Source organism: Eretmochelys imbricata, chromosome 1, assembly GCF_965152235.1.
Source record: "Eretmochelys imbricata isolate rEreImb1 chromosome 1, rEreImb1.hap1, whole genome shotgun sequence".
NCBI classification, from domain to species: domain Eukaryota; kingdom Metazoa; phylum Chordata; order Testudines; family Cheloniidae; genus Eretmochelys; species Eretmochelys imbricata.
In genome coordinates, this window is record NC_135572.1 from 216,752,676 (window position 1) to 216,770,217 (window position 17,542).

The 17,542-nt window shown below is 48.2% G+C and overlaps 1 protein-coding gene across 2 annotated transcripts in view; it reads right to left on the reverse strand.

The window, feature by feature from the left end:
• LOC144268717 (C-type lectin domain family 2 member L-like) overlaps positions 1 to 17,542 on the reverse strand; it is a 63,933-nt gene that overhangs the window by 36,204 nt on the left and 10,187 nt on the right. For both annotated transcript variants that reach the window (XM_077823892.1, XM_077823883.1), the window contains exons 3-4: positions 16,647 to 16,834; positions 14,754 to 14,854 (exon numbers count right to left, since the gene is read on the reverse strand). In XM_077823892.1, the coding sequence (XP_077680018.1) occupies positions 14,754 to 14,854; positions 16,647 to 16,834 (289 nt within the window). The remainder of the gene's footprint in view (positions 1 to 14,753; positions 14,855 to 16,646; positions 16,835 to 17,542) is intronic.

The window sequence follows — 17,542 nt, forward strand, 5'->3', positions numbered from 1 at the left end:
AAAAGAGATTATGTATTTAATTCCCAGACAGAAAGCTTAGTTAACATGGAATTACTAGTAATTTCAGCAAATGTCATTTTACAAGAATTTTGTAACAAACTAAATATCTGGAAATTCACGGCTAGTGTTACACTTCTTAAAAAGCTGTGGGGCTGAATCTCCTCCTCACTCATGCTAGTTTTACACTGGTGCAATTCCAGAGACTTCAAGTGAGTTACACCAGTGCAAGTGACCAGGGCTGGCTGTAGCCAGACAGCCAGCCCCCCCCCCCCCCGCCCCAGACCAGCATTGCTGGAAACACAGGAGGAAGCCGGAACAGGGCACTTAACATATATTCCAGCACAGCCTTTGAAGCTGTGAAAGCACAGATGTGCCTCTGGGGGCAGATACAACGATTAAGCTCACAGCAGGCAGAGGCCCTGTGACAGACATGGCTTTTAGCCCCTACTAAATAGCGTGATGCACACACACCAACATCCTAGTTGGGAAAATATTTACCCTGATAAAAGAAATGTCCAGTAGTCAACACTTATTGTTTCTCTCCCTTGCAAGTGTAAACTACTCTTGCGAAAGCTGGCGTCACCCAGACAGACCAGCCTCAATTTGGCATAAGAAAGGAGAAAGAGAATAAAGGAGTACAGAGGTATAAGTAGGGGACCTACAGCACCATGATTTTGGAGTGCTTTTCACTATCTATCTGCTGGTCAGATAAGTGACAGCCTCCCAAGGCTTCTGCAGCTAAGAGGGTCCCTATGCCTTGTCCCTTATTCGTCTTTCCGCGGAATTGAGTGACCGATCCTGGCTTGGCACCGCTGGAATCGAGAGATGCAAGGAGGGTAAGAAGCACCCACACCTGATCTCCTATCTTTAGTGTACACATATATTGAAATAGAGCTCTATACTTTGTTTTCTTCCTTTGGGATTGTGGCTTCAGTTTTGTAACTTGTTTGTGTGTGTAACATCTCTACATTTAAATAAGTAGGCACTAGCAATTTTGTAACCACATGATTAGAATCTAGCTTAATAAATTTTGGTAACCATTTGTGCATAAGCCTGACTTGTTTTCTCTGGTTTACTGTAAAGCAGCCAACACAATTAAAGAACCTCAGCCGTTTTGGCTCTAAAGCCTGGCCATTAGGTGAGAGTACTAAGAGCCTAGCGTTGAGTTGTGCCGCCTCCACGGGGCAAACTCTTGGGGCACCTGTCAGTCAATCCTGGCTGCCCACTGCGAAGGAGCTCTGAGCTCTAGCACTTAAAGTCACGGGTGTGGAGAGGCTCTTAGTGCTGCCATTGGGGCACCTGTCAGTCAGTATTGACTGCCCGCTGCGAAGGAGCTCTGAGCTCTAGCAGTTAAAGTCACGGGTGGTTAGGACCTTGGGGCATCCGTCAGCCTAGCCCGGGCTGCCCGCTGCGAAGGGACAGTGCGTCCTAGCGGTTAAAGTCACGGATGGTATAAACGGGCATAGCTGGCACCTCACCAAACATCCTTGGCCGTCGGCTAACAGAAATTGGCGTCACGAACAGGATTGTGATATAGGCTGCACTACAGTAACACAGTGAAACCAGTCATGATAAACACCACAGAATTCCCTGAGCTAGAGAAAAGTTTGACCCAAGAGGGATGGGGAAATCCTCTGTGGAGCAAAGAACTGCTGGAGAAATATTGGGGAAAACCAGCAGAGATCTGGCAGCATTTCTGTAACTGGAGAACTGCCTGCAAGATGAAGAAAGGGAAAGGAAAAGGTGCTTGTATATGGCTGCTTACTAACATTTGGCAAGCTGCCTGTAAGGATTATCATAGTCTGGCAATAGAATTTAATAGGCTACAACAGGAAAGGGACACACTGCACAAGGAATGCCAGAATTTAGATACCAGAGTAAGAACACTGAATAGGGATATGGAACATCTTCAGAAAAGATTACTTCCCTTAATTGAGAAAGAAGGGATAGAACGAAGGGAAAAGCTGGAGACTAAAACACGCGGTATCAACCGGGCTAAAGTTGAGACTGCTCTCTGGCTAGACCCTGAGGAATGGGATGGAGACATTTGGGATTCAGCAGATGAGTCCCCCTCCTCTGAGGAGGAAGGTCCCTCTGTAAAATTAAGACCAGCTATCACACATCACAAATCAGAAGAACATGAGGAAAATTTGAGTGGGGCAGAGCTGGATGAAGAAGGGGATGACAATTATCCATCCACCTCTTCAAAAACAAAGAAGGGAGGTAAAAAGGGAAAAGGGAGTAAAGCTCCAACACACTTTACCAAAATTACCACCCGCCAATATACTCCCATGGAGTTAAAAACAATCCAGGGAGATTTTGCTAAAAAGCCTGAGGAAGGTATAATAGAGTGGCTGGTCCGCCTCTGGGACACTGGGGGTGGATATATACGCCTGACAGCCCAAGAAACTGAGCGCCTTAACTTAGGTGCAGGAATATTCCTGGAACATTCAGAGGGGAACACCCCTAAAACACTTTGGTCTCTGGCTTGTCGATGGGCAAGAGGAATTTACCCAGCAGACCGAGATGAACCCACAGTAATGCACTGGACCAACATAGATGAGGTAAAAACAGCTCTATTAACTGTGGCTGTTATTAGCATGCTTGGCCAAAACCCTCAAGAGTTAGCCTATGAAAGTCCATGGGAGGGTCAGGTAGATGTAGATGATCTCAGACCCCTGCTTAAGGGAGTTCCAAGTAACCACAGGGCTATGGCACTGTCCCTTAGATCAGAAGCTGCAGCACATAACAGTACCTTTCGGGCACTGCTAAACCTTCTGGTGTCATACTTCAGAGAATTCGGAGACATCAGAGCACTGACAGGCAAAGCTAAGATACGTTCCCTTCAGGGAAACAAGGGGGCACCATCTAAAGGACATAAAAACAAGCGAGAGCCAACCCAAGAGGAAAAGGAGCTTAGAGCCAAGTTGTGGAGACAATGTCTGGCTTTAGGTTATCCCAGAGATGTGATAAATGGACTGCCCACAGAGCGGCTAAAATTATTCACCACCTTTAGAAGAGCTGACTGGGAGACAACTAATGCTACTCCCAGTGCACCTCTGCAGCTCTCTCCTCTTTCCCCACCTGCAGACACCCGGTATACTCCATTGCTGCAGCAACTGCAAGAGTTACCAGAGCAGGGAAACTAGCTTGCGGGGGTCAATCTCCTCTCCTAATAAACCAGCTTAAATCCAAAGAGGAGAAAACAACAGCAAAAGACCCCCGGATACATGTAACTGTAAATGACAAACACATTATTCCTTTTTTAATGGACACAGGGGCTCAAAGGTCCATGATTAAGCGAGAAAGTTTTCAGGGCTCGCCACCTACTGGCGGAAAACAGGTACTTGTTACAGGAGTAAATGGCAGTACCATAACTTACCCATTAGTTAAGATAAAACTGGATATCCCCTTGCAACCCCACCATCAGCCCCGAAAATATGAGGTGATTTTGGGCAATGCCAACATACTGGGCATGGACGTTTTAAGAGGAAAGAAGGGAAGGATTAATGGGGAAAGATGGGCTTTTGGAGTCAGTTCTTTTCCTCATGCCACCCACCTGGAAGAGGAAAGCCTTCCCCACTATTCTGTAAACTTACTTAGCAGCGCGCCTGCTCTCCCGCCCTCAACAGTAACAAACATAAAGCAGTATAATGTCCCAGCTGAGGCCATAAGCCCTGTTACTGACCTGATCAAAGATTTGGAACAGCGAGGAATTTTAATTCGTACCCACTCTCGCTTTAATTCTCCTGTGTGGCCCATCAAGAAACCAAATGGTAAATGGAGACTCACCATAGATTATAGAAAGCTAAACAGTAACACTGGACCATTAACTGCAGCAGTCCCTAGCATAACAGATATTGTAAACACCATACAAACCTGGGATAAACCCTGGCTAGCAGTATTAGATGTAAAGGACATGTTCTTCATGGTCCCTTTGCAACCAGCTGACCAGGAAAGATTTGCTTTTACTTGGAAAGGTGTACAATACACTTTTACCCGAATGCCACAAGGGTTTAAACACTCACCCACTATTTGCCATGGGGCACTGGCAAAGGTCCTAGATGACCTTATATTGCCACCCAATGTACAAACTGTGCAATACATTGATGACATCTTAATAGGTGGGAAAACCTCAGAAGAGGTACAGGAGACTATGAATCAAATCAAAGGAGCACTAGAAGCCCTTAATTTAGAGTTACCAGCTGAGAAATGCCAAGGTCCCTCCCAAGAGATAAAATTCTTAGGTACTGTATGGATGGGAGGTAGGAGGTCTGTGCCTAATGACACTGTGCAAGAGCTAAATCAGGCACCCTCCCCTGAAAGTAAAGATCAATTGAGACAGATTTTGGGAACCCTGGGGTTTTGGAGAAAACATGTACCTGGCTTTGCCATTATAGCCAGACCATTGTACAATTTGTTAAAGAAAAGTGCTGCCTGGGAATGGGCTCCTGCCCATGAGGAAGCCCTCAGGCAACTGATAGGGGAGATACACACCTATCAGGCTCTGGGTCCCATACATCCTGAAGCCCCATTCCATTTGTACCTAACTGTGGGAGCCACTGGAATGTCTTATGCTCTCTGGCAAGAAAGTGACACTGCTCCCAGACGACCAATTCAGTTTGGTTCCAAGTCATGGCAAGGGTCACAGGCTAACTACGCGCCTTATGAGAAGGTGCTTCTGGCAGCTTACACAGCCTTGAGAGAAACTGAGGAATTAACTCAGGATAAGGACATCACAATTCACACTCCTCTTCCAATCATTAAACCTATATTGGAAGGGAAAGAGTTACCACCTGGTGTAGCACAAAAGATGACTATCCAAAGATGGGCACTTTACATACACCACAGGGTAGGTAGTGCAGACACTGCACAAAACCCCACTATGATTCAGGAATCCCTATGGAAAGTAGGAATGCCTGATGAATACCGCCTACCTCCACAGCAGTCTCCCATTAAGGATGCTGCCCCATTTGATCCTTCTAAGCCTGAGGGAGTATGGTTCACTGATGGCAGTGCCAGGCTGGTCAAAGGAAAATGGAAGGGAAAAGCTGCAGACACCTCTGCAGCACCCCTAACTGCTGAAATTGATGGGTCAGCACAACTTGCAGAATTGGCTGCAATTAAACTGGCGTGTGAAGCAGGAGCCACCGCAGTATATACGGACTCCTATGCGGTATGGGCAAGTGCCACTCAGTGGATCGCTAACTGGAAAAATAACCACTGGGAAATAGGAGGTAAACCAGTCTGGGGACTGGAATACTGGAAGTGGTTATATCAGCATGCCCTGCAACAACCCCTGTCTATAGGACATGTCTCAGCTCATCAGAGGAATAATACCCCAGCTGCACAGTTAAACAATTTAGCCGATGCAGCTGCCCAGCTCTTTACCGCACAAGTCGAATGGGAACGCTTATATTCATGGTTACATGATAATTTAGGACACACAGGAAGTGATGAGTTAGTGCGGCAAGCACATATCAGGGGGTGGCCTATCACCCACAGACAGGCTAGAGACCTGGTGCAAGCCTGCACTATTTGTGCTGAGACTAGAAAACATATAGCAGAAGGACAACGGTTTGCCAGGCTAAGAGATGGAAAAACACTATGGGCAACCTGGCAGGTCGACTATGTCGGACCACTGCCCACTACAAGGCAGAGGTGGAAATACATCTTGACTGGGGTAGAAATTGTTTCAGGGATTGGTTTTGCATATCCAACCCGATTGGCAACAGGGTTGTCCACAGTTATGGGACTAAACCGCTTAACAGCAATTGTCCCAATGCCTCAAGAAATCCAATCAGATAATGGTTCGCATTTTAAGAATAAACTTGTAAGGGAATGGACCCTTAAACATGGAGTCCAATGGACCTTCCACCTTCCATATCGACCTCAATCTAATGGCATGGTCGAGCGCTGGAATGGGTTGCTAAAGAATCACTTGAAGCCTACTGATGGCACATGGGGAGACAGACTGGACGAAGTGGTGCAGAGATTAAACAACAGACAGACTCCTACAGGAAGTCCAATCAGCAGGGGATTCTTCCCTACAGGGAAAGCTATCTCCCCTGCCAGAACACCACTGCACAGTTCCAAGTATGCTCCCGGAGATACTGTTGTGATTAAACACCCAGCCCTGGGAACCTTTACCTGCGTTTTGCACGCCTATAAAGAGAAAGGTGTATGGAGTGCTTTAAATGCTGATAAAAGGCTAATAACCATTACAGAGGCTTGGATCGCATCCAAGACCGGCTGACCATGTGATTTATTGCAGGAATGGTCCCACGAGCAACCTGCCAGCTAACCTGTCAGCAAAATGGACCATGCAGCAGACCTGTTTGATCACTAGAGACTACTATGGACTGTTGATATATTTGCCATTACTTATAATAGCAGGTGTAATTTTTGCTTTTGGTTTTAAAATAAGTTTTTTAGCTAGAACACGACCCACCAGAGATATGTTCCTGCAAGCCCTCATGATCCTTCTGTTGGCTCCAGTCACCTTGGCAATACCAGAACATCCTCTTCGGGGAGCAATCCAAACCATCGCCTCAGCTGCTGGTGCTACAAATTGCTGGATGTGCACCTTGCTAGATTCAACCAATGGACTGGGAATTGAATTTGTACCACTACATGCAGTGGCTGAGAATGGACAAACCTCATGGATGCAATGGTTAGCTCAACACTTGGGGTTTTCCCTCTCCCCGTTTTTACATTCGGTTGTGAATACTGTTTTAACCATTTTAATTATTGTAATTGTTTTTTGTGTAACTTTATGTATTATGAAGCGTTTGATTCAAACTGCTCTTTCCTCCACGCAAATCAGATACCTAGAGCTAAAAAGGGATCCTAACCAATTCCGCGAACCCTCATCCTCTAATTTGGTTGTTGGGTATTTCTAGATTTCCCCAAGGAGGGCAAGAGGTGCTGGCATCACCACCACCTTGCAATCTGGGATGTAGTGTGGTGCATCAGGGGGTGGAATGTAGCCAGACAGCCAGCCCCCCCCCCCCCCCCCCCCGCCTCAGACCAGCATTGCTGGAAACACAGGAGGAAGCCGGAACAGGGCACTTAACATATATTCCAGCACAGCCTTTGAAGCTGTGAGAAGCACAGGTGTGCCTCTGGGGGCAGATACAACGATTAAGCTCACAGCAGGCAGAGGCCCTGTGACAGACATGGCTTTTAGCCCCTACTAAATAGCGTGATGCACACACACCAACATCCTAGTTGGGAAAATATTTACCCTGATAAAAGAAATGTCCAGTAGTCAACACTTATTGTTTCTCTCCCTTGCAAGTGTAAACTACTCTTGCGAAAGCTGGCGTCACCCAGACAGACCAGCCTCAATTTGGCATAAGAAAGGAGAAAGAGAATAAAGGAGTACAGAGGTATAAGTAGGGGACCTACAGCACCATGATTTTGGAGTGCTTTTCACTATCTATCTGCTGGTCAGATAAGTGACAGCCTCCCAAGGCTTCTGCAACTAAGAGGGTCCCTATGCCTTGTCCCTTATTCGTCTTTCCGCGGAATTGAGTGACCGATCCTGGCTTGGCACCGCTGGAATCGAGAGATGCAAGGAGGGTAAGAAGCACCCACACCTGATCTCCTATCTTTAGTGTACACATATTTTGAAATAGAGCTCTATACTTTGTTTTCTTCCTTTGGGATTGTGGCTTCAGTTTTGTAACTTGTTTGTGTGTGTAACATCTCTACATTTAAATAAGTAGGCACTAGCAATTTTGTAACCACATGATTAGAATCTAGCTTAATAAATTTTGGTAACCATTTGTGCATAAGCCTGACTTGTTTTCTCTGGTTTACTGTAAAGCAGCCAACACAATTAAAGAACCTCAGCCGTTTTGGCTCTAAAGCCTGGCCATTAGGTGAGAGTACTAAGAGCCTAGCGTTGAGTTGTGCCGCCTCCACGGGGCAAACTCTTGGGGCACCTGTCAGTCAATCCTGGCTGCCCGCTGCGAAGGAGCTCTGAGCTCTAGCACTTAAAGTCACGGGTGTGGAGAGGCTCTTAGTGCTGCCATTGGGGCACCTGTCAGTCAGTATTGACTGCCCGCTGCGAAGGAGCTCTGAGCTCTAGCAGTTAAAGTCACGGGTGGTTAGGACCTTGGGGCATCCGTCAGCCTAGCCCGGGCTGCCCGCCGCGAAGGGACAGTGCGTCCTAGCGGTTAAAGTCACGGATGGTATAAACGGGCATAGCTGGCACCTCACCAAACATCCTTGGCCGTCGGCTAACACTGGCTCTAGGTTTTTTGCCACCCCAAGCAAGAAAAAAAAAAAAACACCCAGAGTGCAGCCCCTGCAATTGTGCCTCCCCAAGCACGTGCTTGGTTTGCTGGTGCCGAGAGCCGGTCCTGCAAGTGACAGCAGAAGCAGATCCTCAGAACACAAAAACTCTCCAGTTCAGGTCTCCCACACGTTCTCCTTAACCTTTACGAAGTCTTCTTTCATTTTTGATCTATGACATGAATAGCCTGGGTTTGCAGTCAGCACATTGGACTATTTATATATGGGTATTCCTCCATTCCTGTCTGACAGCCCCGAAGAGGTGTTTCTGGGTGTTTGCTCATCTGCCCGGATGGGTCATTTAAGGGGAATTCCTTTTCCTGCTCAGCACAGGTGTATGGGTGGTTTGGGCTATGATGTCATCAATATGCAGATGACACACAAAGTCTTTCCTCATGTGGCCCACATGGTGCATGTTCCTTTGGTTTTTCCAATGTCTGGCTGAGTTTGGGACTAGAGTGAGCAAAATGGCTAAGAGTCAGCTAAAATGGAAACAATACTAGAAGAATGCATTGGGAAAGGAGCTTCAGGGTATTGGGGGAATGGTTCCATACCATTACTGAGGGAATTTGTCACTATTTGTCAAAGAGGATTACAGCCTGTGGGCCATTATAGATCCCCATCTGCTACTGGGAATCTGACACACTTCAAGAACCCCGAAGTGCTATTTCATAGAATCATAGAATATCAGGGTTGGAAGGGACCTCAGGAGGTCATTTAGTCCAACCCCCTGCTCAAAGCAGGAACAATCCCCAATTAAATCATCCCAGCCAGGGCTTTGTCAAGCCTGACCTTAAAAACTTCTAAGGAAGGAGATTCTACCTAGGTAATGCATTCCAGTGCTTCACCACCCTCCTAGTGAAGAAGTTTTTCCTAATATCCAACCTAAACCTCCCCCACTGCAACTTGAGACCATTACTCCTTGTCCTGTCCTCTTCTACCACTGAGAATAGTCTAGAACCATCCTCTCTGGAACCACCTCTCAGGTAGTTGAAAGCAGCTATCAAATCCCCCCTCATTCTTCTCTTCTGCAGACTAAACAATCCCAGTTCCCTCACTAAGTCATGTGTTCCAGACCTCTAATCATTTTTGTTGCCCTTCGCTGGACTCTCTCCAATTTATCCACATCCTTCTTGTAGTGTGGGGCCCAAAACTGGACACAATACTCCAGATGAGGCCTCACCAATGTCGAATAGAGGGGAATGATCACGTCCCTCGATCTGCTGGCTATGCCCCTACTTATACATCCCAAAATGCCATTGGCCTTCTTGGTAACAAGGGCACACTGCTGACTCATATCCAGCTTCTCGTCCACTGTCACCCCTAGGTCCTTTTCCGCAGAACTGCTGCCTAGCCATTCGGTCCCTAGTCTGTAGCTGTGCATTGGGTTCTTCCGTCCTAAGTGCAGGACCCTGCACTTATCCTTATTGAACCTCATCAGATTTCTTTTGGCCCAATCCTCCAATTTGTCTAGGTCCCTCTGTATCCTATCCCTGCCCTCCAGTGTATCTACCACTCCTCCCAGTTTAGTATCATCCGCAAATTTGCTGAGAGTGCAATACACACCATCCTCCCGATCATTTATGAAGATATTGAACAAAACCGGCCCCAGGACCGACCCCTGGGGCACTTCACTTGACACCGGCTGCCAACTAGACATGGAGCCATTGATCACTACCCGTTGAGCCCGACAATCTAGCCAACTTTCTACCCACCTTATAGTGCATTCATCCAGCCCGTACTTCTTTAACTTGCTGACAAGAATACTGTGGGAGACCGTGTCAAAAGCTTTGCTAAAGTCAAGAAACAATACGTTGCATACGAGAAACTGAGGATTTTCTGGACAAAAGTCAGGATATGCTTCTACGGGCACAAAGCTCTAAAGATTTAGAGCAGGTTGCACAGCGGAGCCAAGAGGCCAGTGAAGAAGCCTGGCAACATGTGACTTCCAGAAGAAGAAGGGGGAATGTCCGGGTTCCAGCAACGCGGACACAAGTAACTAACCGCTTTCATGTTCTCTCCACAGGTACCTCTGCAGAGAGTGGACCAGATGATATGTCTAGGGGGAGAAAGCAGAAGGAGACTCTGGTGGTTGGAAGGCATGAGATGCACTGTCCTGAGATGGGGGGGTTCCACGACCACCACTCCCAAGAGAAGGAGGCGGGTGGCGGTGGTCGGGGACTCTCTCCTCCAGGGGACTGAGTCATCTATCTGCCGCCCTGATCGGGAAAACCGAGAAGTCTGCTGCTTGCCAGGGGCTAAGATTCGCGATGTGACGGAGAGACTGCCAAGACTCATCAAGCCCTCGGATCGCTACCCCTTCCTGCTTCTCCATGTGGGCACCAATGATACTGCCAAGAATGACCTTGAGCGGATCACTGCGGACTACGTGGCTCTGGGAAGAAGGATAAAGGAGTTTGAGGCGCAAGTGGTGTTCTCGTCCATCCTCCCCGTGGAAGGAAAAGGCCGGGGCAGGGACCGTCGAATCGTGGAAGTCAACGAATGGCTACGCAGGTGGTGTCGGAGAGAAGGCTTTGGATTCTTTGACCATGGGATGGTGTTCCATGAAGGAGGAGTGCTGGGCAGAGACGGGCTCCATCTTACGAAGAGAGGGAAGAGCATCTTTGCGAGCAGGCTGGCTAACCTAATGAGGAGGGCTTTAAACTAGGTTCACCGGGGGAAGGAGACCAAAGCCCTGAGGTAAGTGGGAAAGCGGGATACCGGGAGGAAGCACAAGCAGGAACGTCTGTGAGGGGAGGACTCCTGCCTCATACTGAGAATGAGGAGCGATCAGCAGGTTATCTCAAGTGCTTATATACAAATGCACAAAGCCTTGGAAACAAGCAGGGAGAACTGGAGGTCCTGGTGATGTCAAGGAATTATGACGTGATTGGAATAACAGAGACTTGGTGGGATAACTCACATGACTGGAGTACTGTCGTGGATGGTTATAAACTGTTCAGGAAGGACAGGCAGGGCAGCAAAGGTGGGGGAGTAGCACTGTATGTAAGGGAGCAGTATGACTGCTCAGAGCTCCGGTACGAAACTGCAGAAAAACCTGAGTGTCTCTGGATTAAGTTTAGAAGTGTGAGCAACAAGAGTGATGTAGTGGTGGGAGTCTGCTATAGACCACCGGACCAGGGGGATGAGGTGGATGAGGCTTTCCTCCGGCAACTCGCAGAAGCTACTAGATCGCACGCACTGGTTCTCATGGGTGACTTTAATTTTCCTGATATCTGATATCTACAATACGTTTCCATCTGCAGCTGGCTAGGCTCTGCTCCATTTTTCTCAGATGTGGCCCTTGTCACAATTCTCCAGGCACCTGTGACCTCCGGACCAGATACATGCATTGAGCTGTATGTCGGGCTACCCATGAAAGCTTCATGAAAGCTGGGACAGCTACAGAAATGGAAATCAGGACACCATAGTACACCAATCCTTTGTGAACTTCACTAGCTCACTATCTGCTTCTGGGTAATATTTTAGCTGTTGAGTCTATGATCAAAGCCCTTCATGGCTTGAGTCCTGCCCCGTGTTCCCTCTCATTTTTCTCACACATGTGCGGAATGAATTTTGTTATGTGCATGAATATGGAGGTGATGTGTGACATCATCCATATTGGTGCACACAACAAATTTCATGTGGCGGGGGTGGGGCCTAGGGGGGTACGGTGTGTGGAAGGGGGGATCAGGGCTGGGGCAGAAGATTGGGGGTGAGAGCTCTGGCTCGGGATGCTGGCTCTGTGGTGCGGCTGGGGATGCGTGGTTTGGGATGCAGCCTCCCCCGGGCCTATGGCGGGGAGAGAGGACTCCCCCCAGCTCTCTCCCCCAAAGGAGCACCTGGGCAGACCATGTGAGGTCTGATCTGGGGCAGGGTTGGGGCCGGGAGAGGGGCACCCATCACCCGGCTGCAGCAGGTCCGGGCCGGGGCTGGGTTGGGTTGGGGCCGGGCGCGTCTCCCCCGGCCATGACAGGTCAGGGGCCAGGAGAGAGGCACCTGCCCCCCGCCCGTGGAAGATCCGGGGTTGGGTTGGGGCTTTGGCAGGTCCGCGGCTGGCTTGGGGCCGGGGCCCTTCTCCCCACCACAGCAGGTCCAGGGTTGGGGGAGAGGCATCTCTTCCCGCTGCAGCCCTGAGCACCTGCTCAGCCGCGCAGCTCAGAGGGAACTTAGGTCTTGGCTAGCTAACAGCTCGCCCTTCTCCGCCCCTGCAGTGACCCAGAAATGGAAATCAGGTCACACAGTCACACTAACAGTCTCTAGAATTAAACATCAGGTGGTTGGTTAGGGTTGCAAATTTTCTAATCGCACAAAACCGAACACCCTTGCCCAGCCCCTCCCCCAAGGTCCTGCCCTTTCTCTGAGGCCCCAGCTCCCACTCACTCCCTCCCCCCTCCCTCCAACACTCACTCTCCCCCACCCTCACTCACTTTCACTGGGATGGAGCGGGGGGGCGGGATGCGGGATGCAGGAGAGGATGAGGGCTCCGGCTCGGGGAACGGGCTCTCGGGTGGGGCCGGGGATGCGGGGTTTGGGGTTCAGGAGGGGGCTGCAGGCTGGAGCCAAGCGGTTTGGAGCACGGGAGTGGCTCAGGGCTGAGACAGGGGGTTAGGGGGTTCCTAGTGAATGGGAGCTGCACAGGCGGAGGCAGCACGCGGAGCCTTCCTGATCACAGCTGTGCCTAGGGGCCACAGGGACATGCCGGCCGCTTCCGGAGCCGTGCGGAGCCAGGGCATGCAGGGAGCCTGCATTAGCCCTGCTCTGCCGCTAACCAGGAGCCGCCTGAGGTAAGTGCCGCCCAACATGACATTTTTCTGTCTTATTATCTGTCCCTTTTTTAATGATTCACAACATTCTGTTTGCTTTTTTGACTGCTGCTGCACACTGCGTGGATGTTTTCAGAGAACTATCCACAATGACTCCAAGATCTCTTTCTTGAGTGGTAACAGCTCATTTCATAGAATCATAGAATCATAGACTATCAGGGTTGGAAGGGACCTCAGGAGGTCATCTAGTCCAACCCCCTGCTCAAAGCAGGACCAATCCCCAATTTTTGCCCCAGATCCCTAAATGGCCCCCTCAAGGATTGAACTCACAACCCTGGGTTTAGCAGGCCAATGCTCAAACCACTGAGCTATCACACACCCCCCCTTATTATACATGTAAAATGATGGGATTTAGACCCCATCATTTTACATGTATAGTTGGGACTATATTTTGCCATGTGCATTACTTTGCATTTAGCAACATTGAATTTCATCTACCATTTTGTTGCCTACTCACCCAGTTTTGTGAGATCCCTTTGTAACTATCTACAGTCTCCTTTGGACTTGACTATCTTGAGTAGTCTCATATCATCTGCAAATTTTGCCATCTCACTTTTTACCCCTTTTCCCAAATGGTGAAGCATTGCTTAGGCAAGTAAATACACCTGCACTCGTACGCTATAGGGATCTCTACATGCCCAAGCAGTGCCTTCCCTGTCTACACTGCTGTCTTTAGCAGTGTCCCACTACCAGCGACTTTCCCTGCCACAGGCAGAGTCTCCAGCAGTAGAGAAATTCAATGGTGGGGGAAGGCACTGGAGAAAGGCTCCAGTAAAGGGGATTCCCTACCACAGTGAAAGACCCTGGCATAGTGAAAGGCTCAAATAGAGGGGGAGCAGTGGGAAAGCCTTTGGCAGTAGGGACTTGCAGGAGCCTTCCTCCACTGCCACCCCCTGACCAGAGCTTTTCACGGCTGTGTGTGACTGCACACCACCACAGTATGAATACAGCCTGCTTTTCCACTGCAGCATGAAGCAATACATACCCTACACACTGTCACCAGTGGTGTGCCATGTAGATGTACCTTAAGATATGCTGTCTGCTCCTGCTGCCTTGGCCTCCTCTTCTTGGTGCTTTCCAGTCTATCCTCAGCCCTTTCCATTCCAGTGAAAATGCCTGACCAAGGTCACAGACAACCTTTGATTTGCTAATTCAAAGGGGCACTTCTCTGTCAGCCTTTCTGGTGTGCCTGCTGCCTTTATACCACTGATCTCTCTCTCCTCTCAGACTCTGTAGCTTTGGGCTTTCTTGGATTCACTCCTGCTTTGCTGACCACTCCTTCAGCACCAATTTTACTAAGTCCTCTTCCTCCTCTCTCTCTCTCTCTCTCTCTCTCTTTGCTCCTTAGGATTCTTTCCTTTGTGTTCTCAGCTTTTCTCTCCACCTTAACACCTCCTCTGATTTTGCCAATGCTACATGACAGATTCAAAATCTAGCTGCCTACCCCAGTCTATCATCCTCTCTGCGGTCTCATAATCTCAGATGCATCAGAGACAATGCTACTTGTATCGCCAGCATTTTAACTCTACCTTCAAATCACTCCATACATTCTGCTTATTCCGGGAACCCTTCATTAACCCTTCTGTTATCATGTATCCAGGGCAATACAAGTCAATATCAACTTACAGATTTGTATCTAATGGAGTCCCGTTTACCCAATGGAATTCTTCTCCTGTCTTGCGAAGTCCAATCCACGGATCTTGCTTTGTTATTTTCATTATAAATTTCTGTAGGAAAAAACCCACAAGGAGCAATCTTTGTTCCAGACTAGAAATTGAAAGGATGATCTTTCCCTTGTCCCAGAGGACTATGGGTTAATGTACCAGCCTTTCACCTCTTGAGAGCTGACATCAAAATCATAAGTGTGGATCCTGTGATATCCACATAAAGAAAAGCACCCCAAAATTCAGCCAGATTGGAAGTCTCTGCTCAAAAGACTGCCATGGACTAATGTTAAGCATTTATATTGAGCCATGGAGGCGCTCTGACACTGTAGCAATGTATAGAGTCTACTAGAAGAACCTGGATGAACACAGACAATTATTAAGTATTTACATAGACTCATGAGCACCCGACTGTACAAAATAGAGAATAAGTTATGTCCCTGCCCTGAACAGCCTACAGTGTAACATCAACAGAACAGTGGACAACAGTTTAGGCAAAGCAGATTGGAGAAATCATTGGTGTAGAGACCAGAAGAAGGATTCCTGGAAGAAGTAGGTTTTACAGAGGGATGTGAATGAGGAGAGAGGAATTGTTCCAAGTGTTGGAAGCAAGAAAACAGATGGTGCCAAACCAAGCATGGGAAAAGATGAAGGGAGCAGTGAGGCAACAAGACTGGAAGGAGCATACAGAGCAAGGTGGGAAATAGGAGAAAATGAGAGCAGAGTTACAGTCAGCAGCCAGATTATAGAGGGTCTTGAAAATGAAGATAAGGAGCTTCAGTACAGTGCAAAGTTTCCTGTAGTGAAGGTGTAGGGTGGGAGTGTGTACTGCCCATCTAGGAGCCACCACACAAACAGGTGCAGTCTGGGCAGAGTGGAGACAAAGGGAAGCAAACGTCTGTGATGGCTAGGGCCAGTGTGGCCCCTAGCACAACTAAGCGCAGCACAAAAGCCTTTTCTAATTCAGAACAGACCTTCCTGGGTTGGCTGCATGCAGCTTTGCAACATGGAGCTGCCCCAAACCCACAGAGCAGCTTGCTCTGCAGACTCCCCTTCTGCCCCCAGTATGACCACTATGCTGAGGTTAGGGATGGGGGCTGTGCAGCGCTCCCTTCAGCTGAGGCAGTTCTTTTCTGGCTGGCTATGGGGCTTTTTGGGGCCCTGTTCACTGCTGCAGCTCCATTTAAGGGACAGACCAGGGAAAGGAGAGAATTTTTTCCTATATTTCAGAGCTGGGCTGGAGTGGGACCATTTCTAACATCCCAGCACTAAAATTTAAAATTCAAGAGAAATGGCAAATCTCAGTGGAAGAGAACTGTTACCTCACTCCCAAACTGGGGCTAACACAAGTATCCAGGCTCGTTGTCCTCAGTGGGTCCTGGTAACTCTGAGAGAATTTATGTCTGGTTACAGATAAGGAAGACGGAACACTGTTTTCACAGACAGTCGCCTCAGACACCAGCATTTGTCAATGTGATCAATCCAAAGGTTAAATGAGGCATTCCATGGGCAACTTTTAAAACATTAACTACCGGGGTTGAAGACTGCAGCTCCAGAAGAGAAGCTGGGAATGGATGACAGGGGATGGATCACTTGGTGATTACCTGTTCTGTTCATTCCCTCTGGGGCACCTGGCATTGGCCATTGTTGGAAGACAGGGTACTGGGCTAGATGGACCTTTGGTCTGACCCAGTATGGCCATTCTTATCTTCATGTTTTTCTGTGCACTGTACCTTGTCACACTCCTTGACTGGATTTACAGCCATTCAGATGAGAAAGCAGAATGAGAGAGTGGGGAATCACACAGATCCCAGGAGATGGGAGGGGGTGAAACTATCATATTTCATTCCCTTACCAGTTCCTGCTGGCTTTCAATTACAATTAGGGAGCTGTTGTGTGAGGCACAAAAGCTCTGACTAGAGTTCCAGTCCTCTTCTTTCTCAGAGAAGCAGTAACATTTCCTTTGGTGGTACAGCCAGTCGGCAGGGCATGGTTCTGGAGGAGGAGAGCCAGAAGAACCTTTCCCTGATGAGCTGTTTACCGCTAAAAAACAACAACAAACCATCACATTTCTGCCAGTCAGATCTCCCAGAGCAGACTTCCTGGAGCTACCTAGCCCAGCCCTCAATTTATGCCCTCTGCAGACAAGAGCTCAAAACAATTGAAAATATTACAGGAAATCAAATATAACACTGGGCTGAGATTTAAATTTAATGAACCTGTATCATTTTTATGTTTCCTAGAGGGTGCTAGATGCTGAACAACCTCATAAGAGAGACCTGATCCCTGGCCTAAAGAGATTACAGTAACCAGAAGGCAGCTTGTGAAAACAACAGACCAAATTCCCAAATTAAAAAAGGTTTCAGAGTAACAGCCGTGTTAGTCTGTATTCGCAAAAAGAAAAAGGAGTACTTGTGGCACCTTAGAGACTAACCAATTTATTTGAGCATGAGCTTTCGTGAGCTACAGCTCACTTCATCAGATGTATACCGTGGAAACTGCAGCAGACTTTATATATACACAGAGAATATGAACCAATACCTCCTCCCACCCCACTGTCCTGCTGGTAATAGCTTATCTAAAGTAATCGTCAGGTTAGGCCATTTCCAGCACAAATCCAGGTTTTCTCACCCTCCACCCCCCCACACAAATTCACTCTCCTGCTGGTGATAGCCCATCCAAAGTGACAACTCTTTACACAATGTGCATGATAATGAAGTTAGGCCATTTCCTGCACAAATCCAGGTTCTC